This window comes from Bombina bombina, chromosome 1 (genome assembly GCF_027579735.1).
Source record: "Bombina bombina isolate aBomBom1 chromosome 1, aBomBom1.pri, whole genome shotgun sequence".
Lineage (NCBI taxonomy): Eukaryota > Metazoa > Chordata > Amphibia > Anura > Bombinatoridae > Bombina > Bombina bombina.
The window spans coordinates 354,550,890-354,569,536 of record NC_069499.1 but is presented as its reverse complement, the minus strand read 5'-3'; the positions used below and the strand labels follow the sequence as shown (position 1 = coordinate 354,569,536).

The 18,647-nt window shown below is 36.0% G+C and overlaps 1 protein-coding gene across 1 annotated transcript in view; it reads right to left on the bottom strand.

The window, feature by feature from the left end:
- TMEM198 (transmembrane protein 198) overlaps positions 1 to 18,373 on the bottom strand; it is a 101,011-nt gene extending 82,638 nt beyond the window's left edge. Inside the window, exons 1-2 of the mRNA XM_053689812.1 lie at positions 18,191 to 18,373; positions 15,356 to 15,931 (exon numbers count right to left, since the gene is read on the bottom strand). Coding sequence (XP_053545787.1) covers positions 15,356 to 15,931; positions 18,191 to 18,353 — 739 coding nt within the window. The 5' untranslated portion in view covers positions 18,354 to 18,373. The remainder of the gene's footprint in view (positions 1 to 15,355; positions 15,932 to 18,190) is intronic.
- Between the last annotated feature and the right edge of the window lie 274 nt (positions 18,374 to 18,647).

Sequence of the window (18,647 nt, the reverse complement as noted above, 5' to 3'; positions counted from 1 at the left end):
ACATTAATCAAGAAATTGTTGTTCATTCCTTGTGTCCTAATCCTTCTTCAGCGAAGGAACTAGGGCTGCAACAACTAATCGATATAATCGATTTTAATCGATTATGAAAATAGTTGCCAACGAATCTCATAATCGATTAGTTGGTTTGCAACTAGTTGGTCTGTGCACAGCACCAGCTGCTTCACTTCACTGAGCTCCTGCACATGGTATTGTGTTTATGGTTATGCCCTTAGCCTAAAGGATGTCTCAGGCACCTCAACACCATTTGAGTGCCTCTTCACTGATGGAGGCAAAATAGTTGCAAAAAGAGAGCTAGCCTCAGCCAGGAGCATGTTTTAAACAGTGATCATCTACCTCTTTCTAGTTCCACCTCATTTCAAACAGTTTGTGGTTTTGTTTTGCTTAATTATAAAAATTTGTTCTGCTGATTAAAAATTGGACAAACAGTTGTGTGAATGTAAAGTTTTAGTCTGAAATTTATATTTGTAACAATCAGTATATTGATTTTATTTTAAATACAGGGGAAAAAAAATTCTTTTTTTCCGATTAGTCGAAAAAATAATCGGCCGGTTAATCGATTATGAAAATAATCGTTAGTTGCAACCCTAGAAGGAACGCTTGCGTCACAATCTGGATGTGGTGCCCTGAAGTTCAATCTTCAGGCTATTAAGGAATTCAGACAATCTTCCTCTTTGTTTGTCGTCTATACGGGGAAGCGTAAGGGGCAGAAGGTTACTACGACTTCCCTATATTTCTGGTTGAGGAGTGTCATCTCCTCCTGAGAGGATAACGGTTCATTCCACTAGAGCAGTGGCTTCATCCTGGGCTTTTAAGAACGAAGCCTCAATGGATCAGATTTGTAAGGCGGCTACCTGGTCCTCCTGACACACTTTTTCTAACTTTTGATGTGTTTGCTTCGGCTGAAGCAGCTTTCGGAAGACAAGTTTTGCAGGCTGTGGTGCCCTCAGAATAGAGTCTGCCTCTTTTTTTGTTCCCTCCCGTTATTCTAGAGCTTGGGTATAGTTTTCCCAACAGTAAGGAATGAAGTTGTGGACTCTCCCTGCCTTATGGAAGGAAAACATAATTTATGCTTACCAGATAAATTCCTTTCCTTCCTAGCAGAGAGAGAGTCCACAACCCCGCCCGTAATTTATTTTTTAATGGGCAGCTACCTTTTTCTTTTTTTTTATATTCATTCTTCTGGCACCTTTATACCCTGATGTTTCTCCTACTTTTCCTTGTTCCCTCAGCAGAATGACTGGGGGATAGGGGAAGTGGGAGGGATATTTAAGCCTTTGGCTGGGGTGTCTTTGCCTCCTCCTGGTAGCCAGGTGTTGTATTTCCCAACAGTAAGGAATCAAGTTGTGGACTCTCCCTGCCAGGAAGAAAAGGAATTTATCTGGTAAGCATAAATTATGTTTTTCTCCTATTATCAATTTTTCTTCATTCTCTTGGTATCTTTATTTGAAGAAGCAGGAATGTAAGCTTAGGAGCCGGCACATTTTTGGTTCAGAACCAAGGTAGCGCTTGCTGACTGGTGGGTTATCAGCAAGTGCTACCCAGGTGCTGAACCAAAGATGGTCCTGCTCATAAGCTTACATTCCTTCTTTTTCAAATAAAGATACCAAGAGAGCGAAGGAAAATTGATAATAGGAGTAAAATAGAAAGTTGCTTAAAATTGCCTGCAGTATCTGAATCATGAAATAATTTTTTTGGTTCAATATCCATTCCCTTTCAGTGTTCCAGGTCAATTAAAGGGATAAAAAAAAAAAAATTATTTTGTGATTTAGACAGAGCATAGAATTGACTTATATTATCAAATTTTCTTTGCTCCAATTGTATTCTTTGTTGAAGAGATACATATATAGTGGTCAATTTATTAAATAACGAGCGGAAATTATTTGCTATAGCGAACTACTGCAGGGGGTGTCAATCATCCTGATCGTATTGGATCGGGATGATTTCAGTCCGCCACTGAAACTGTGTGTTCCAATAGACTGCAATGTAAATATATACAGTATGTATATGATTATATACATATATACCGGCATTTACTTGTAATATTGTGCACTGGTATTACAAAGTGGGGCAATAATATCACTTGGTCGCAAGTGATATTTAGCGCTCCACTTGTAATCTGGCCCTTAGTGTTTAGTGCCCCTTTAAAAATATACAATGCAAAATAATTTCTCTGAAATAAAAAAAATCAATAGGTTTTAATGACAGGTTTAAAGCTTTTTTATTGAATAAGGCAGGCTCTTCATCTGCCAAGCTCCCTGCTTACACACTAGCTTCTCATACACTGTGCACAATTACATCATCATATTGGGATTTTCAATCTGATTGTTCCCTAAAGCTGTATTCCAGGAAGTAGGTGGTTTCAGACGTATACAAAAGTATATGGATCATTTGTATCATATTAACTCTTCCACTAGTTTATTAAAGACAATGATCCATATATTATGGTCTTGCTAAGAATGGAAAGAGCTGTTAGTGAATGTTGTCCATTGTAACCAACAGGCACACAGAGACCTTGATTATAACTGAACCATACAAATAGAGCCCCTGTACAAAAACACTTAAGCAGATGTTTTCTATAGTGACTGTATTCGTACATATGTATTATAAAGGATGCCCTTAGAAATAGGCATAACATCAGTGGCTTCCATGTGCAGTTTTCAGGAGGAAAAGCAGTACATTTTCTTGCTTAGCAACGCCACAATGATCTTTATCCGTACAACACAGGAGCATAGGAGCGCCCTTTCAGATGGTTAGTGAGTTTGGGACGTATATTAACATAAACATTAAACACTGAATACATTTCATGAAATTCCCTCTAATTATGTGTGCTGTCATTTTAGAACCTATGTTTCACTGCAGGTATCTGAAGAGTCACTGCACATACTGTACTCAAACACATCAGCACTGGAATGCTACAGCCTAGCAGAACACATCTGATGAGCCAATGACAAGAGGCATCTGTGTCTAGGCACGAATAACAGCTAGGTGGATGTCAATAAAACAATGCAAATATGATACTAGTACTGTACATTGAAAAGTCTTACAATTCCATGCTCTTTCTCAATAAAGAAAGTTTAATTTTTACTTTACTTTACAGAAAGTTTTATTTTCATTTTTAAGCTCTTCCTTGCCTTAGCCTTTACCCGGTTCAAACTAGTTTAAGAATATTTATACTTTATTTTTAATGAGAAAATAAATCTTCCACAACAGTTGTTTTATACAAACCACAAGGGGATCCATTCCTAAATCTGGTCATGTGCCAGTGCCCCTTTTAAGCATAATAATTCCTAATCGCTCTGTCTCTAACTAAATCCTAAAAGCAGATTTACCTGTATCACTAATTCCAACACAGACTGTGGCATTCATCCTGATACCATTATTAAACTCTTGCAAGTATTTAAACAAATTTTAATCTTGATATGAATCGGAATCCATTTCTAATCCCATCAACACTAGTAATACATTTACAATACACCTTCAAACCGATGCAATAATTAACAATAACAGTATCCAAAGATGCTGTAACTTATTACTGCACACAAAGGGCTAGATTACGAGTGGAACGGTATTTTGCGATCCTGCTTGCACGCTAACTCTGCTAGAAGTAGGCACTCGTATTACATGTTAAAAGTAAAAAGTTTTCGCTCACGGACTAACCCGATGCAGGCAAAAAAACAAACTTTGAATATCGTGATCACGTTAACGTATTCCCCCATAGAAGTCAAAGGAGTGGGAAAAGTGGGAAAAAGACCATAGTCATGCGCAAACACGATCGCGTTTTCTCAAGTGCTGAACCAACATCAATATATTAATATTTCACATTCCAAAGTTCTTCACATAGAAGAATAGGTTCTATTAATTCATAAATATTTCTATATATATCTGATGGTATTTTGGTAGAATATATATCTATACCTATATATATATATACATGATTATATATAGGTATAGACATATACAGCTATATATATATATATATACATGATTATATATAGGTATAGACATATACAGCTATATATATATATATATATATATATATATATATATACAGGTGGCCCTCGTTTTACAACGGTTCAATTTACAGTTTCAGAATAACAACCTTTTTTCCAGTCATGTGACTGCTATTGAAAAGCATTGAGAAGCAGTGCATTTATTAAAATAGCCAGTAGGTGGAGCTGTCCGCTTGTGTTGCAGCAAAGCCAAGCAAGCTGATATTAATCAGTTTAACCAGACCTGAGCTATCGAGCAGATTTCAAAGGAACAAGATCTTCCTGTCTATAAATCAGTCCAGATTGGAATGCATAGAAAGAACTGTTTGCAGAAAAATGCAAGTGAAGTCTGTTGTGTGATTATTTTATTAGGTTTATAATGCTGTTTAGCAAATGTTTTTGTTTATTTAACTTAGTTTAATTATATATTCTGTGTTGTGTGATTATTTTATTAGGTTTATAATGCTGTTTAGCATTTAAAGTCTTCATTTCAAAGCTTTAAACATAATGTATTAGGTGTTACTTATGACAATTTTGAGAGGGGCCTGGAACCTAACTCCCTCACTTCCCATTGACTTACATTATAAACTGGGTTTTAATTTACAACCATTCCTTCTGGAACCTTACCCCGGTGTAAACTGAGGGCTACCTGTATATATATATATATATATATATATATATATATATATATATATATATATATATATTTAGAAATACTTAGAACATATTCTGTGATCCAGTGAAGAACACTGGCATGTAAAATATTTACAGTAAATACACAGTTAAACGCTTTACTTGTATAAATATGCTTTAACATACTTTTATCTACTTGACTCTAAAGGACTCCAATACACTTATATATATGTCTACATATGTATTAATGCGTTTATATGTGTATATATGTCTGTAAATACATATATACAAATATTAATACATATGCACACAAATATAAAAATATATTTATAAATATATACACACATATACATACACCTACATATTTAGACATGTATATGAATGTATCTCTATGTTAACGCTATTTGCAGTTCTTTTTTTCTTCTAACACCTGAGACCTCATACCTTTGAGCCCTTATAACTTTATGCAATTTTTTTTGTTTAATAATTGTATTAGATAGTGTTATTAATAGTGTAACTGTACTTTTAAATGTATTTCTCATGTGTTTTGTGACACTTTTTTTGGAGCATAACAGTTAACCAGAGCTCTGAGGTCACGCTATCCTGATGCGAGTTAATTTCAATTGCACTCAAACAATCACGTTTACTTTCAACTTGTAATACGTGCACTACTTCTGAGATGCCTTAATGCATCTTGGTAACCTTCACCTTTCGAGAACAGTTCAGTGTTAAAGGGACAGTCAAGTCCAAAATAAACTTTCATGATTTAAATAGGGCATTTAATTTTTAAACAACTTTCCAATTTACTTTTATCACCAATTTTGCTTTGTTCTCTTGGTATTCTTAGTTGAAAGCTAAACCTAGGTAGGCTCATGTGCTAATTTCGTCTCTTATGTGAATGCATTTTGACAGTTTTTCACCACTAGAGAGCATTAGTTCATGTGTGTCATATAGATAACACTTAGCTCACACACGTGAAGTTAAGTAGAAGTAAGCACTGATTGGCTAAAATGAAAGTCTGTCAAAAGAACTTAAATAAGGGGGCAGTCTGCAGAGGCTTAGATACAAGGTAACCACAGAGGTAAATGTGTATTAATATAACAGTGTTGGTTATGCAAAACTGGGGAATGGGTAATAAAGGGATTATCTATCTTTTTAAACAACAACAATTCTGGTGATGACTGTCCCTTTAAGATGGGACTAATTTTACTTATATTCTCCACTTTGCATATGTATAAATATGTATTTCTATCCTTAAATACATATAACAGACAATAAAAACATAAGATCAAGGGCCCGATTACCTAAACATCACCAGATAGGACATGAAAAACCTCACCCACCCCCGCAGGTGTCCCTGCAATGTGTGAGGTATCTCCCATAGAAAGTAGAGGAGTTAGCTAAAAATTAAAACTTCATTGGGGAGAGTTATGTTAACAGGGAGAAAATTTTACAAAATGAAATTGTTCAGCCAATAAAAATCAGATTACCCTGTTTTCAGTGTGTAGTATCTTATTTTTGTTCTATTAGGGTAATAATTGTTTCTCGCCTGTATTCAATTTGTGAGATAAAACAGTGAGACCCTCAGGGGAAATGTTTAAAGAATATGCTAGACCTGGCAGACAACTTGGAGCTACACTCATGGGCTCCCTGGTTTAGCCCACTAGCAGAGGCGGGAACTCATTTTACAATAGGGAAGACAATATGCATTTTTTTACATGAGCAGTGTAATTCTATTTTCATTTTATTGGGTATATTAAATGTTTTTTTACAGAACAATTACAGTGCAATTAATACCGTTTAACAATGGCATTTTTACTGTCTTTTTCTTTCAATACCTCATTTATTGGTTTCATATTTTTTTTATTTTTTTTTAATTATGGTACATGAAACCCAAAATGTTTCTTTCATGATTTAGATAGAACAAATCATTTTAATCAATTTTCTAATTTTCTATCAAATTTCCTTCATTCTCTTGGTATCTTTAGTTGAAAAGCAGGGTCATAAGCTCTGGAGCATGCACGTGTCTTGAGCTATATGGCAGCAGCTTTGCAAGAGAGTTATCCATTTGCACTATTTCCTGCCATGTAGTGCTTCCGATGCAAATCTAGGTATGTCTTCAACAAAGAATGCCATAGAAACAAAGCAAATTTGATAATAGAAGTAAATTGGAAACTTTTTTTAAATTGTATGACTTGTCTGAATCACAAGAGAACATTTTGGGTTTCAAATCCCTTTAAGATTTTTTTGATCTCTGTTGAAATGTATGCATTTACTAGAAATATTTACATTTAGGGAACACCCCTTTCAGACACAGTCAGCTAGATTACGAGTTTTGCTTCATAATGCTGCTTTTTCCCTAACGCTTAGTCTTATAGGTATAGGTGTATCGCACACCTTTTTGTCCGTCACGGCTGTTCCAATCAGCCAATAGAATGAGAGCTCAATCCTACTGGCTGATTCTATCAGCCAACGAAAGCTCAATCCTATTGGCTGATTGCAACAGCCAATAGGATTGTTTCCCCTTTAATTCCTATTGGCTGATACAAATCTTTCTGCCAATAGGAATGTAAGGGACGCCATCGTCACTTAAAGGGAAACTTCATTTTACAGCGACCATCATAAGAAGAGGATGCTCCGCGCCGGATGTCTTGAAGATGGACCCGCTCTGCGCCGGATGGATGAAGATAGAAGATGCCGTCTGGATGAAGACTTCTTGCCGTCTGGATGATGACTTCGCCGGCTGGATGAAGATGGAAGAGGCCGTCTGGATGAAGACTTCTTGCTGCCTGGATGATGACTTCGCCGGCTGGATAAGGATGGATGTCCGGACTTCGAAAACTGTAAGTGGATCGTCAGGGGTTAGTGTTAGGTTTTTTAAGGGTTTTTTTGGGTGATTTTCTTTTTAGTTTAGGGTTTGGACAATATAAAAGAGCTAAATGCCCTTTTAAGGGCAATGCCCATCCAAATGCCCTTTTCAGGGCAATGGTTAGCTTAGGTTTATTTAGATATGTTTTTATTTGGGGGGGTCGGTTGGTTGGGTGGTGGATTTTACTGTTGGGGGGTGTTTTTTTGTTTTTTTTTACAGGTAAAAGAGCTGATTTCTTTTAGGCAATGCCCCACAAAAAACCCTTTTAAGGGCCATTGGCAGTTTAGTGTAGGATAGGGTTTTTTTTATTTTGGGGGGATTTTTTTTTGTAATTTAGAAAATTGTATTTTAATCATTTAATTTGTTTTATTTAATTGTAATGTTAGTTTTTAGTGTAAGGCAGGTTAGGTTTTATTTTACAGGTAAGTTTGTATGTATTTCAACTAGGTAGTTATTAAATAGTTAATAACTATTTACTAACTAGTCTACCTAGTTAAAATAAATAAAAATTTACCTGTGAAATAAAAATAAAACCTAAGATCGCTACAATATAACTATTAGTTATATTGTAGCTAGCTTAGTTTTTTTTTACAGGTATGTATTTAGTTTTAAATAGGAATTATTTAGGTAATAATTGTAAGGTTTATTTAGCTTTATTTTAATTATATTTAAATTAGGGGGTGTTAGGCTTAGGGTTACGTTAGGGTTATGCTTAGGGTTAGGTGTTAATATATTTATTTAGTGTTAGTGATGTTGGACGCCAGAGGTTTAGGGGTTAATAACTGTAATGTAGGTGGCGGCGATGTTAAGGGCGGCAGATTAGTGGTTAATATTTTTATTTAGGTGGCGGCAATGTTAAGGCCGGCAGATTAGGGGTTAATAACTTTAGTATAGTGGCGGCGATGTCGGGGGCGGCAGATTAGGGGTTAATAACTGTAATGTAGGTGGCGGCCATGTTAAGGGCGGCAGATTAGGGGTTAATATTTTTATTTAGGTGGCGGCCATGTTAAGGGCGGCAGATTAGGGGTGTTTAGACTCGGGGTTTATGTTAGGGTGTTAGGTTTAAACATAACTTTTTCTTTCCCCATAGTCATCAATGGGGCTGCATTACGGAGCTTTTGTTTCTGCGATCGCTGGTGTTAGATTTTTTTTTTTCCGGCTCTCCCCATCGATGTCTATGGGGAAATCGTGCAAGAACACGACGAAGCAGTGCTTGATTTCGGTGCGGTATGGAGCTCAACGCAACCATTTCTCCCGCACAAGCCTGCTTTTTTAAAACCTTTAATAGCAATGCTATAGGGAGGTGAAATAACGCCGAAAATGTTGTGGTTCTTAATTTCCCTATATCGCTTAAAACTCGTAATCTAGCTGACTGTTCTCTGTTCTCAAGGTAAAAACTGCCTTTAGAGAATTCCACTAGGAGCTTCATAGTATTAGCAAGAATTTTATAGATAACTCGCAAGCCCAGAGACCTTTAGATAATCAGGTCCCATGTCACTAATGCAGATAAAATTTTCCTACAAATTAGCTAACATCATTTTTGCATTAAAAGATTTAAGGAATATGTTAAAATGTCTATTAATAATAAATAATAACTGCTACTCTATCGCCGTCCAATGAATCATCTTTTTTTCTGTTGGAAATTATTTATCTCTCTTGTTCATTATGAAAAAGTTGGACTGAAATTTGTTGTTTGCGGCTTAGATGCCATTTGGCATTAAACACATACTCTAGTTGTATTTATGTTATTTTGTATAAACATAAATTATACACGTTACCAAGAACTGGATATAGCAATGGTGGTTAAAAAACAAACAAACAAAAAAAGAAGCAAATCAAAATGTATTAGGAAGCAGAGAGAATCTTTAGGAGCCAGAGGGAAGTGCACTCATACAGTATTATCTTGAAAAAAAGATTTAGCAAGCGGATGAAAATGTTTACAAAGTTGGGTTATCTGGATTTTCTTGCCCTTTTTATACACAATAAACACAGAACCATAGATAAATGATTAGTGCAGAAAGTGAAATACTCTGCAGGGGATTATATTGCTAAATGGGGTGTCTAGATAAGGGAACAACCCCCTCCCAATGAGATTTGATGCCACAGAGCCACCAAATTTTAAAATAATGAAGCATACAACTCTCCTGCTGCTGTGCATCTTACAACTGATATTCAAGTTTATTTACAGAGCTGCACTTTACTGAAAACTAAAAGTTGGCATTAATAATAGTGAATGGTTCCCTTACAGTCATGAATAGCAGTGCATGCTGGGGGAAAACGCCCACTTCCACATGCCGACCTGTGAATGGGAGTGAGGTCCAAGCCTGCCATGCCACCTTGTGCTGCCTTCAATTCCTTTGAAGTGCTCATTCGAGTGACCTGCAGTTACTGGAGATGGTCTACCACCTACATGACCCACAGCACGTACTTGTAACACCTGCAGTCAATAGATCCAGTAAGTCATCAGAAGAAATTCTGCTGTGATTCTTCTCCACTCCCTTTACCGCCAAGCATTTGAAACAGCCAGTGTCACTAGATCCAGCGTATCACTAGATCCAGTCTGCTATGCCCGCTGTCCCTCCTCTGATAGCTACTCCTGACTACACTTACCCCTGTGTTATACCCTATTCAGCCCAACAGAACACATGCCCTCTCACTTTGCTTCTCAATTTGCTTTTCCTCAATCCTCTTTCCCTTGCTACACATAAATTGTCTTCATTACAAAGTAATGGCAGGTATCTCTTCAACAAAGAACAACATGAGAATCAAGCAAATTTGATAACAGTAAATTGGAAACTTTTTTAAAACTGTATTCTCTATCTGAATAATGAAAGAAAGAAATTGGGTTTCATGTCCCTTTAAATGTTTTCAATATCGTTTAATCAATCTATGTTAAATTATGCAATTCATGTGTGCATTGAATAGCTTAAGTAATATTTATAAATGACAGAAAATATTGCACTGCCCCAACCGGCTACTTCATAATGCCACCCGTCTACAAACATTTTCTGTTTAGAACACAGATGTTCTTAAAGAAAAAAAGGTACCTTTGCAGCATGGAAATAAGCAGGGTTCCCCAGAAAAATTGAGGTTCATTGAGTCCTCACATAGACCCCATATTTGAATGTAGGGACACCCATACGTCATGTGTTTTTGTAATATACTTATATTGTGATTGTGTGATAAGGGCTTCTTTAACCAGTTTGCTGATAAACTAAACCTTTTTTTTTTTTTCAAAGTTTCAATGTTTTATCCGTAAGATAACCACACAAATCATACATTGTTTCTTTTTCAGCAGACCAAAAATATTTAGAAAAAAATAAATAAATTTCAAAATATGTTATAAAAATATTGAATGCAAAAAGTGTAATTTTCATTAATTGAATCAATTAAGATTTTTTTTATATATATATATATATATATATATATATATATATATATATATATAAATGTAGCATAGATGTTCACTCTCACTCCATATACCAACTGACAGGGTGCTAGTGAAATCAATAGAGTGGAACAAAAAACTTGCACTCACTTGTCTTTTCTAAGTAAAAAGTTTACTATGAAAAGTGACGTTTCGTGGGACAAAGGTCTAAGGAAGGGGATATTTTGTCCCCAAAATGTCACTTTCCACAGTAAACTTTTTACTTGTTTGGAAAAGACCAGTGACTGCAAGGTTTTTTTTATCTCTCTCTCTCTCTCTCTCTCTCTATATATATATATATATATATATATATATATATATATATATATATATATATATAGTTCCTACCCCTTGGTGCATAGTGAGCTAGGTAATTACCATTTGTGATTCCTCAGTAAAAACTGATACAGTCTCAATCTCGAAAACACTCTAAATAAATATATATGGAACAGGACACATCCTAGAGTGGTCAAATCTACCCTATACCGCTCAACCTGAACGGAGGTCTAGCGGTTCCCTGCATAGCCACATACAGAATGGCGTTGATCCTCGCTGCTTGTATCGTATTCCACAAACCCAGCCCTAAACTTACAAATATACGCAATAACGCCCTAATGATTCTCTTAAACAGTGCAAAACAGTTTATTCCCAGGCACTGGAAGTTATCCATAATACCAACTATTCAGGAGTTGCATCAGCAAGTACATTCCACCTTTTCTTTAAAAAAACTACACTATCAAATATCAGACCAATTAGATGTATATTTTGGGATTGCTCAACTGTTACATATACAGATATAAAGATACCGCTCAACCTGAACGGACGGAGGTCTAGCGGTTCCCTGCATAGCCAAATACAGAATGGCGTTGATCCTCCAGAGAGTAGTAGACTGGTGCCGAAATGCAGCAGTGAACGAATGGGTGTAGCTGGAACATTTTGCTCTCCGGAAGAGACAATTAGGGGGCATGTGCTGGTTACATAGATCATCTTGGCCTAAGGTGGCCAATTCATTCCCTATTATATACAAGGTTTTCCAAATTTGGAACCTCATTCTCAAATCCTCACAGACCATCTCCACGGCTTCATCTCCCTATTCTCACGACTGCCTCCCTGAATTTTGGTAATAAGGTTAAATTAACTGAAATACACTCTATCAGAGATGCTATGCCCTATTTTCGGATATTGTCTGGTAACTCACTGAAGGACAGAGAGAACCTGATATAATATGGACAGGGATTATTTTCCCACTGGTTCCAATATTTTCAGCTTCGTCATATCCTTTCCACATACCCTGACAAGACAAACATTATTAGACAAAGATCATAATTTTAATCATTATGCTCTGGAAACTCGAGAGGCATAATCTTCCTGATTTATGAGATACTAATTACACCACCCTCAATTACCCTCATACACTAACAAATGGGACAGAGACCTCCTATCACCCCCTTTGAGTCGAAAGTGGAATGCCATTTTTCTTCGAACTGCTAAAGCATCAATTTCGACAAATATCTTAGAAACCAATTACTAAATTATGATGCGATGGTACTTAACCCCCCCCCCCCCCATAGGCTAAAATCAATATTCCCCACCATATCAGATAGATGTTAGAGAGGTTGTGGTGAGGCAGGTACTAGGGATGCACCGAAATTTCAGCCACCAAAAATTTCGGCCGAAAATGGGCCTATCCCATTTCGGCCGAAATAGGGGAAAACCGGCCGAAAATTGCATGTTCTATTTGAAATTAAATTGACCCCTATGCACCACAAAATCAACCCCTGGCAGCCCTGTTTTAAAATAATTTGGGGGAAAAAGTCATTTTCGGTTTCGGTTTTCGGCCAAGGGCATCCTAAATTTTCGGTTTCGGTCTAGAATTTTCATTTCGGTGCATCCCTAGCAGGTACTCTACTGCACATATGGTGGTCCTGTCCCCTGTTGGTACCTTTTTGGTCACAGGTGTTAATTGAAATCAACATCACGCTTTCTACCAATATAAACTACCACGCTGCTTGTATCTTATTCCACAATCCCAGCCCTAAACTTACAAATATACACAATAACGCCCTAATGATTCTCTTAAACAGTGCAAAACAGGTTATTCCCAGACACTGGAAATTATCCATAATACCAACTATTCAGGAGTGGCATCAGCAAGTATATTCCACCTTTTCTTTAGAAAAACTACACTACCAAATATCAGACCAATTAGATGTATATTTTGGGATTGCTGAACTGTTACATATACAGATATAAAGAGTTCATGATGTTATGCACTCCACCCGTTTCCCTCCATTCCCCTTCACTCATTGTCATGGCCATATTCTTTAACAGGACATAAGCCTAAAACCTATCTATATATCGCATCTAGTATTGGAGATATTTATCTTTTTTCTTCTTTAGTTTTCTCATGTTGTGTTTTTCTGTTTTTCTTCTTGTTACAATGTTTTACATTAATCTGCTATATTTTTACCATAGTGATATGTACACCTTAAGTACTCTCATAAATAATGTTATGGACATTTGTTCTCATGGGACATCGCTTACTGAATTTATAATTAGACTACCACTTCATATATGATGTATAATGTTTAACATTTTTTTGATGCTGCTCTGATGTATCAGATTGCTCTTTCATTAAAAAAAATAATTAAAGTCTCTATTTCAAATGAGTGGCATCATTCCCTTTTAAAACAGAGTAAGAGACAGAGACTCAAAATATAGTTTGTAGCAAATATCCCTGGAGCAAGCGATCAGTGCTTCTCAACCCAACTGATTGCCTGCTAAGGAAACAAGTGACTCCTCATTGAAAGAGAGGCTTCTCCACTTTCTAACAAGGGTCCCTTGAGAAAAAGAGGACATCTCCCTGCTGTGCTCTAAACAAAAACATTTGACTAGTGGCGTATTTAGGTTTTGTGCTGCCCTAGGCACTCTAAATTCAGAGGAGAACAAAGGTGTACATCGCTAAAGGAGCAGAAGAGTTGTGTATGAATACAGAAGGAAAAGAGGGGTGAAATGTGGTGGGGGCCACACTGTTGAGCACTTTGCAGATACGAAAGAGCAATTTAAATGTAGGCGAATGAGAGACAATGAAAGAATTTGCAGTGACAGATGACACTTGTGAATGGTTTATAAAGTGGAAGAATTGGTTAGAAGAACGTTTCAGTAGTCAATTCTTAAAAAAAAAAAAAAAAAAAAAAGTGTAATACGGTTGTTCTTCTCAATAATGTATTATTTTTTGGTAAGCAAAGCCGATAAAACTATTAATCAATGTGTAGGTAAAACTAACATTTTGTATTCTGCATATTTTGATTTAATACAAACCTATTAATTGCTGTCTTGGATTCTATTTACACCCACTATTACACATTCCTTTTAAAATGAAAAACGGTGGTTTGTTTCTATGTGAATAACACACCCTCCTGTGATGGTTCTAAGGGAAGAGGGATGGCTCTGGATTGGTTCTTCTGCTTTCTATGATTGGAGTACAGGGGGGAAGGGATTTGTTGAGCATTTTATTTATTTATTTCTGTGGTTTAATGACATTATTCCTACTGCTTGAAGAATATCTTTGAATGTTTTAGTATTACCTTCAAGCACTCAGTGTTTTTGTTGCATAATGATCATATGGTACATTATGTACTATGGAATAAAATGTAGACAGGATGTCATATAGTTAACATTCTTTAGAAAGGCAAATTATCTTACAACTCTTTCTAGAACTTGAGGTACTCATGTTTTCTACGTTGCTGAAATCATTCTGATGTAAACATAAATGTTTATTGTATGATCCCATAGTATCTTTTACATTTGCACGTATATGGTACATTGCAGTGTTTATCTAGTGTTGTAACTAATTGTCGCCTAATTTCTTACCTCAATATCAATAAAAACTGTGGTCGATATAACCAATCAGACTTTCAAGTCATTTGAAAAATGCAAGTTCACTCATTGGTGCTTATGAGAATTAAACTGAAGCATTAAGGTACATTTCCACAATGTCTTACCCTTCCTAACTCTCTCTTCCTATCTACCCTGTGGTAACAACCATCTGGAAAGATTCTCCCATTACTTCAATGGCTCAAGAAATACAACCCCTCATTGGCTGCAAAGTACCTTGTCTTATTTAAAAAAAATACAATAAAATGTGTGGGTGTGGGGGGAGGGAGAAGCACAAAAAAAGAGCAAAAACAGAAGATGTATATTTATTGATAAGTAGCATAAATGTATAAGAAGACTAAAGTGATGCATTAAACTTCCATCCATGTCCCTTTAATCCAACTCTGATCTCATAATTATACTTACAGTCCTACTCCAAGGTCTTTCATTTATAACGGCATTTTGATTACTTTATATCTTTAACAGAATCTGACGTGGCATCATTGTCATTTTATTTTCATAGATCTGTGTGGCACTTACCTTCTGTGTGTGAGTAACCTTCTGCTGTTACTTTCCACTGAACCAACACTCCCAGCAAACTGAGCAGTGGCCAAATGCCAAGAATGACCCAGCTATACCAGCACACCGTCTGTGGTGGAGCCACCTTCATTCGCTGGTACACATACTGCACAAGTAGAAAAAGCTCAATGAAGTAGTCCACTGTTACTGTCATGATGGCACTTCCAAAGACTGCCGTAGAGAGTGTGGTAAAAAAGCGCTGCCACTGCAGTGTCAGTACAGCAAAGAGCATTCCAATGCCAAGTAAGAGAGCAACTGGAACCCAGACTGTGCGGGGGTGATAGAACTGTTCCATGATAATCAGGGTGGCTATAGCCAGTAAAAGTCCAAGCAGTAATCCAACCATGAAGAGCCCTACACTTCGAACCAGCATAGTAACCAATCCACAGAGCACACCAATGCCCAGTCCAATGCCAACGCTTGCTTCCACACTCAGCTGTGTGTCCAGAACACGCTCCTTATAACAAAGCATAAATATAACTACGGAGCCAAACATGAGCCCAGTTAAAAACATCACAGCCTTGAAACAGCGGTAACCTGGTTGAGAGAACATGAGATAGATTTATAAAAACGACATTAATAGATAGACAATATGATTTGTTCTAAATAAGTGTGAAATGACAATTTTGACACACAAAAAAAATATATTGTATATAGCAAGAACATTTTACCTATGGACAAAAGCAGCATAGTGATTATTTGTGAACTATTATATTTAAAGTTTATCATAAAGGGGCTCTAAATTGCAACTTAGAGAGACATGATGTATATTTTCATTGACTATCTATCTATGTTAATTCAGCACTAACAAAAACAATGCAGTAAGAATAAACACCTTCCTAGATTAAAAAAATGTTCTTTATAGATTACATCAAGCCTAAACCAATACTGTTTGATACAAAACATACATACACTTTAATTGTATTATACACTATGTTTATTGTATATGTCTTTTTAAAAAGCCAGCACAATACATGTTAATGCTATAACTGCGTCCTCATTTATACTTATACCACCCTTACCCCCTGGGAGATTATTTTTTGTTTGACATCAGAACTGATAACATTTATGATGTAATGTATGATGCCATTGATGATGTAAGAAAAAAAGTTAAGTTTGAAATGTCCTGCATTTTGAATGTTTGAATAAGGACAGTTTTGTTGCTTATGATAAATACATATTTATATTAGTTTACTTGCCATGAGCTCTTTCTGCATGATAAGCATCATAACAAGTCCTTCAGCTGTTTCTACTATAGCAATGACAAAAACTGCACTTTTATTTGAACTAAAGCACTGGCTGATTTATATGAAACTTTCCACATTTTATGGCAGTCCAGATTAAAGGCATTTAAAAAAATAAGGTTTACAATGGATGGATTAGATAGATAGATAGATAGATAGATAGATAGATGATAGATAGATGATAGATAGATATATAGATAGATAGATAGATAGGCTGCCAAATAACTACATACCTGTAAATATAACAGTTTATTTGCCATAAGAACTAAGGGCTAGATTACAAGTGTCGCTCTATTTAACGCTAGAAGTAATCGTTTTTGTTATTTTTAAATATATATTTCTATACATATGTGATAATGCTAATGTAAAATATATATCTATATATAGGAATAGATATACAGGTGTAGGTATATATATATATATATATATATATATATATATATAAATATGTATTTACAATAAAAAAACATCCTGTATGTGAAGAACATTGAAATGTGAAATACACAGTAAAACACATGATAATATTATGGAATTATTATTTAGACACATACACACATATAGATATATATATATATATATATATATATATATATATATATATATATATATATATATATCTTATAGCCTTTGGCGATAAAATACATGGCTGTATACCATATACCTTTGAACCATTATAAATATTTGTTAGGAATATTTGTATGTCTAATTTTTATCAGATAGAGGCCTATTTATAAAATGTCTGTCGGACCTGTTCCGACAGTGCGGATCAGGTCCGACAGACATCGCTGAATGCGCTGCTGGTGCAACGCCACCCCCTGCAGACAGCAGGGGGGTGTCAATCAACCCGATCGTACTTGATCGGATTGAATTGTGGCGATCTCTGTCCGCCTCATCAGAGCAGACAGACAGGGATATGGCAAGTGGCAAGCTAACGTTAGCGCATGCTATATAAGAATATTGCAGATGCGTTAATTTGAACGGGTATTACAAGTTGAAAGTAAACACTCATAACTCCTGTTTCTGGCGAGTCTGAAGACTCGCCAGAAATACGGGCCCTCAAGCTCCATTCGGAGCTTGATAAATGGGCCTCATAGTGTTTATTTGAGTGTAACAGAATATTTTAATGTTCTATGTTTTTTTCTATCCCTAACCCTTTACACAAGGTTTTCAGTCGCACTTACCAGATTAGCGTTAAATTTGATTGCGTTCAAGCGAACGTGTTTACTTTCAACTTGTAATACCCGTGCAAATTAACGCATCTGCAATATTCTTATATAGCATGCGCTAACGTTAGCTTGCCACTTGTAATCTACCACTAAGTGAACTAATATTTATCTTCAAACACATATATTGATAGACAGACAAATAAATACAGATATGTAACAGTTTATTTTCCATGAGAACTAACCAAACTAATATTTATCTTGCATCCCAGGCAACTCCAGCTCCCATCGATTTGATTGTACAGATGGATTTATTTAGTATATAACTAGCAATCCCAGTCCTTCTTCCAAACCAATCAAAACAAAAAAAGGTTTCCAGAGCCACTTACCAAAGAAGCAGTAGATTATTCCAAATAAGCAACACATGGCGCACACTACAGAAGGGACAACCTGGTACCGCCTCTCTATCTCTTGTTCACATGGTGGTGGCCAATCCTGCCCCGGTTCAGGGGGAAGCAACTGGAAACGTAATGTTTGCATAGTGGTTGTCATATCTCCACACTTGGAAATGGTGTTTGTTTGGCTCCTTCCCTCCTTCTTCCTCTCAACAGTTAAGGAGTCAGTTCCATGCAGTTGTGTTTATAACCAGTCTTCACAAGTTAGGGGGGAAATAAATATCGCAAATCAATCATACGCTATATGCACTTGTGTGTTCCTTATTTAAAAAAAAACAAAAAAATTAGACCATCATTTCCAATGAATGTACCAAAGACATAAGTGATAATATATGTTTTAACATACTCTATAACTGCAGAATATCCTCCATTAATGGTGTTTTATATTCTA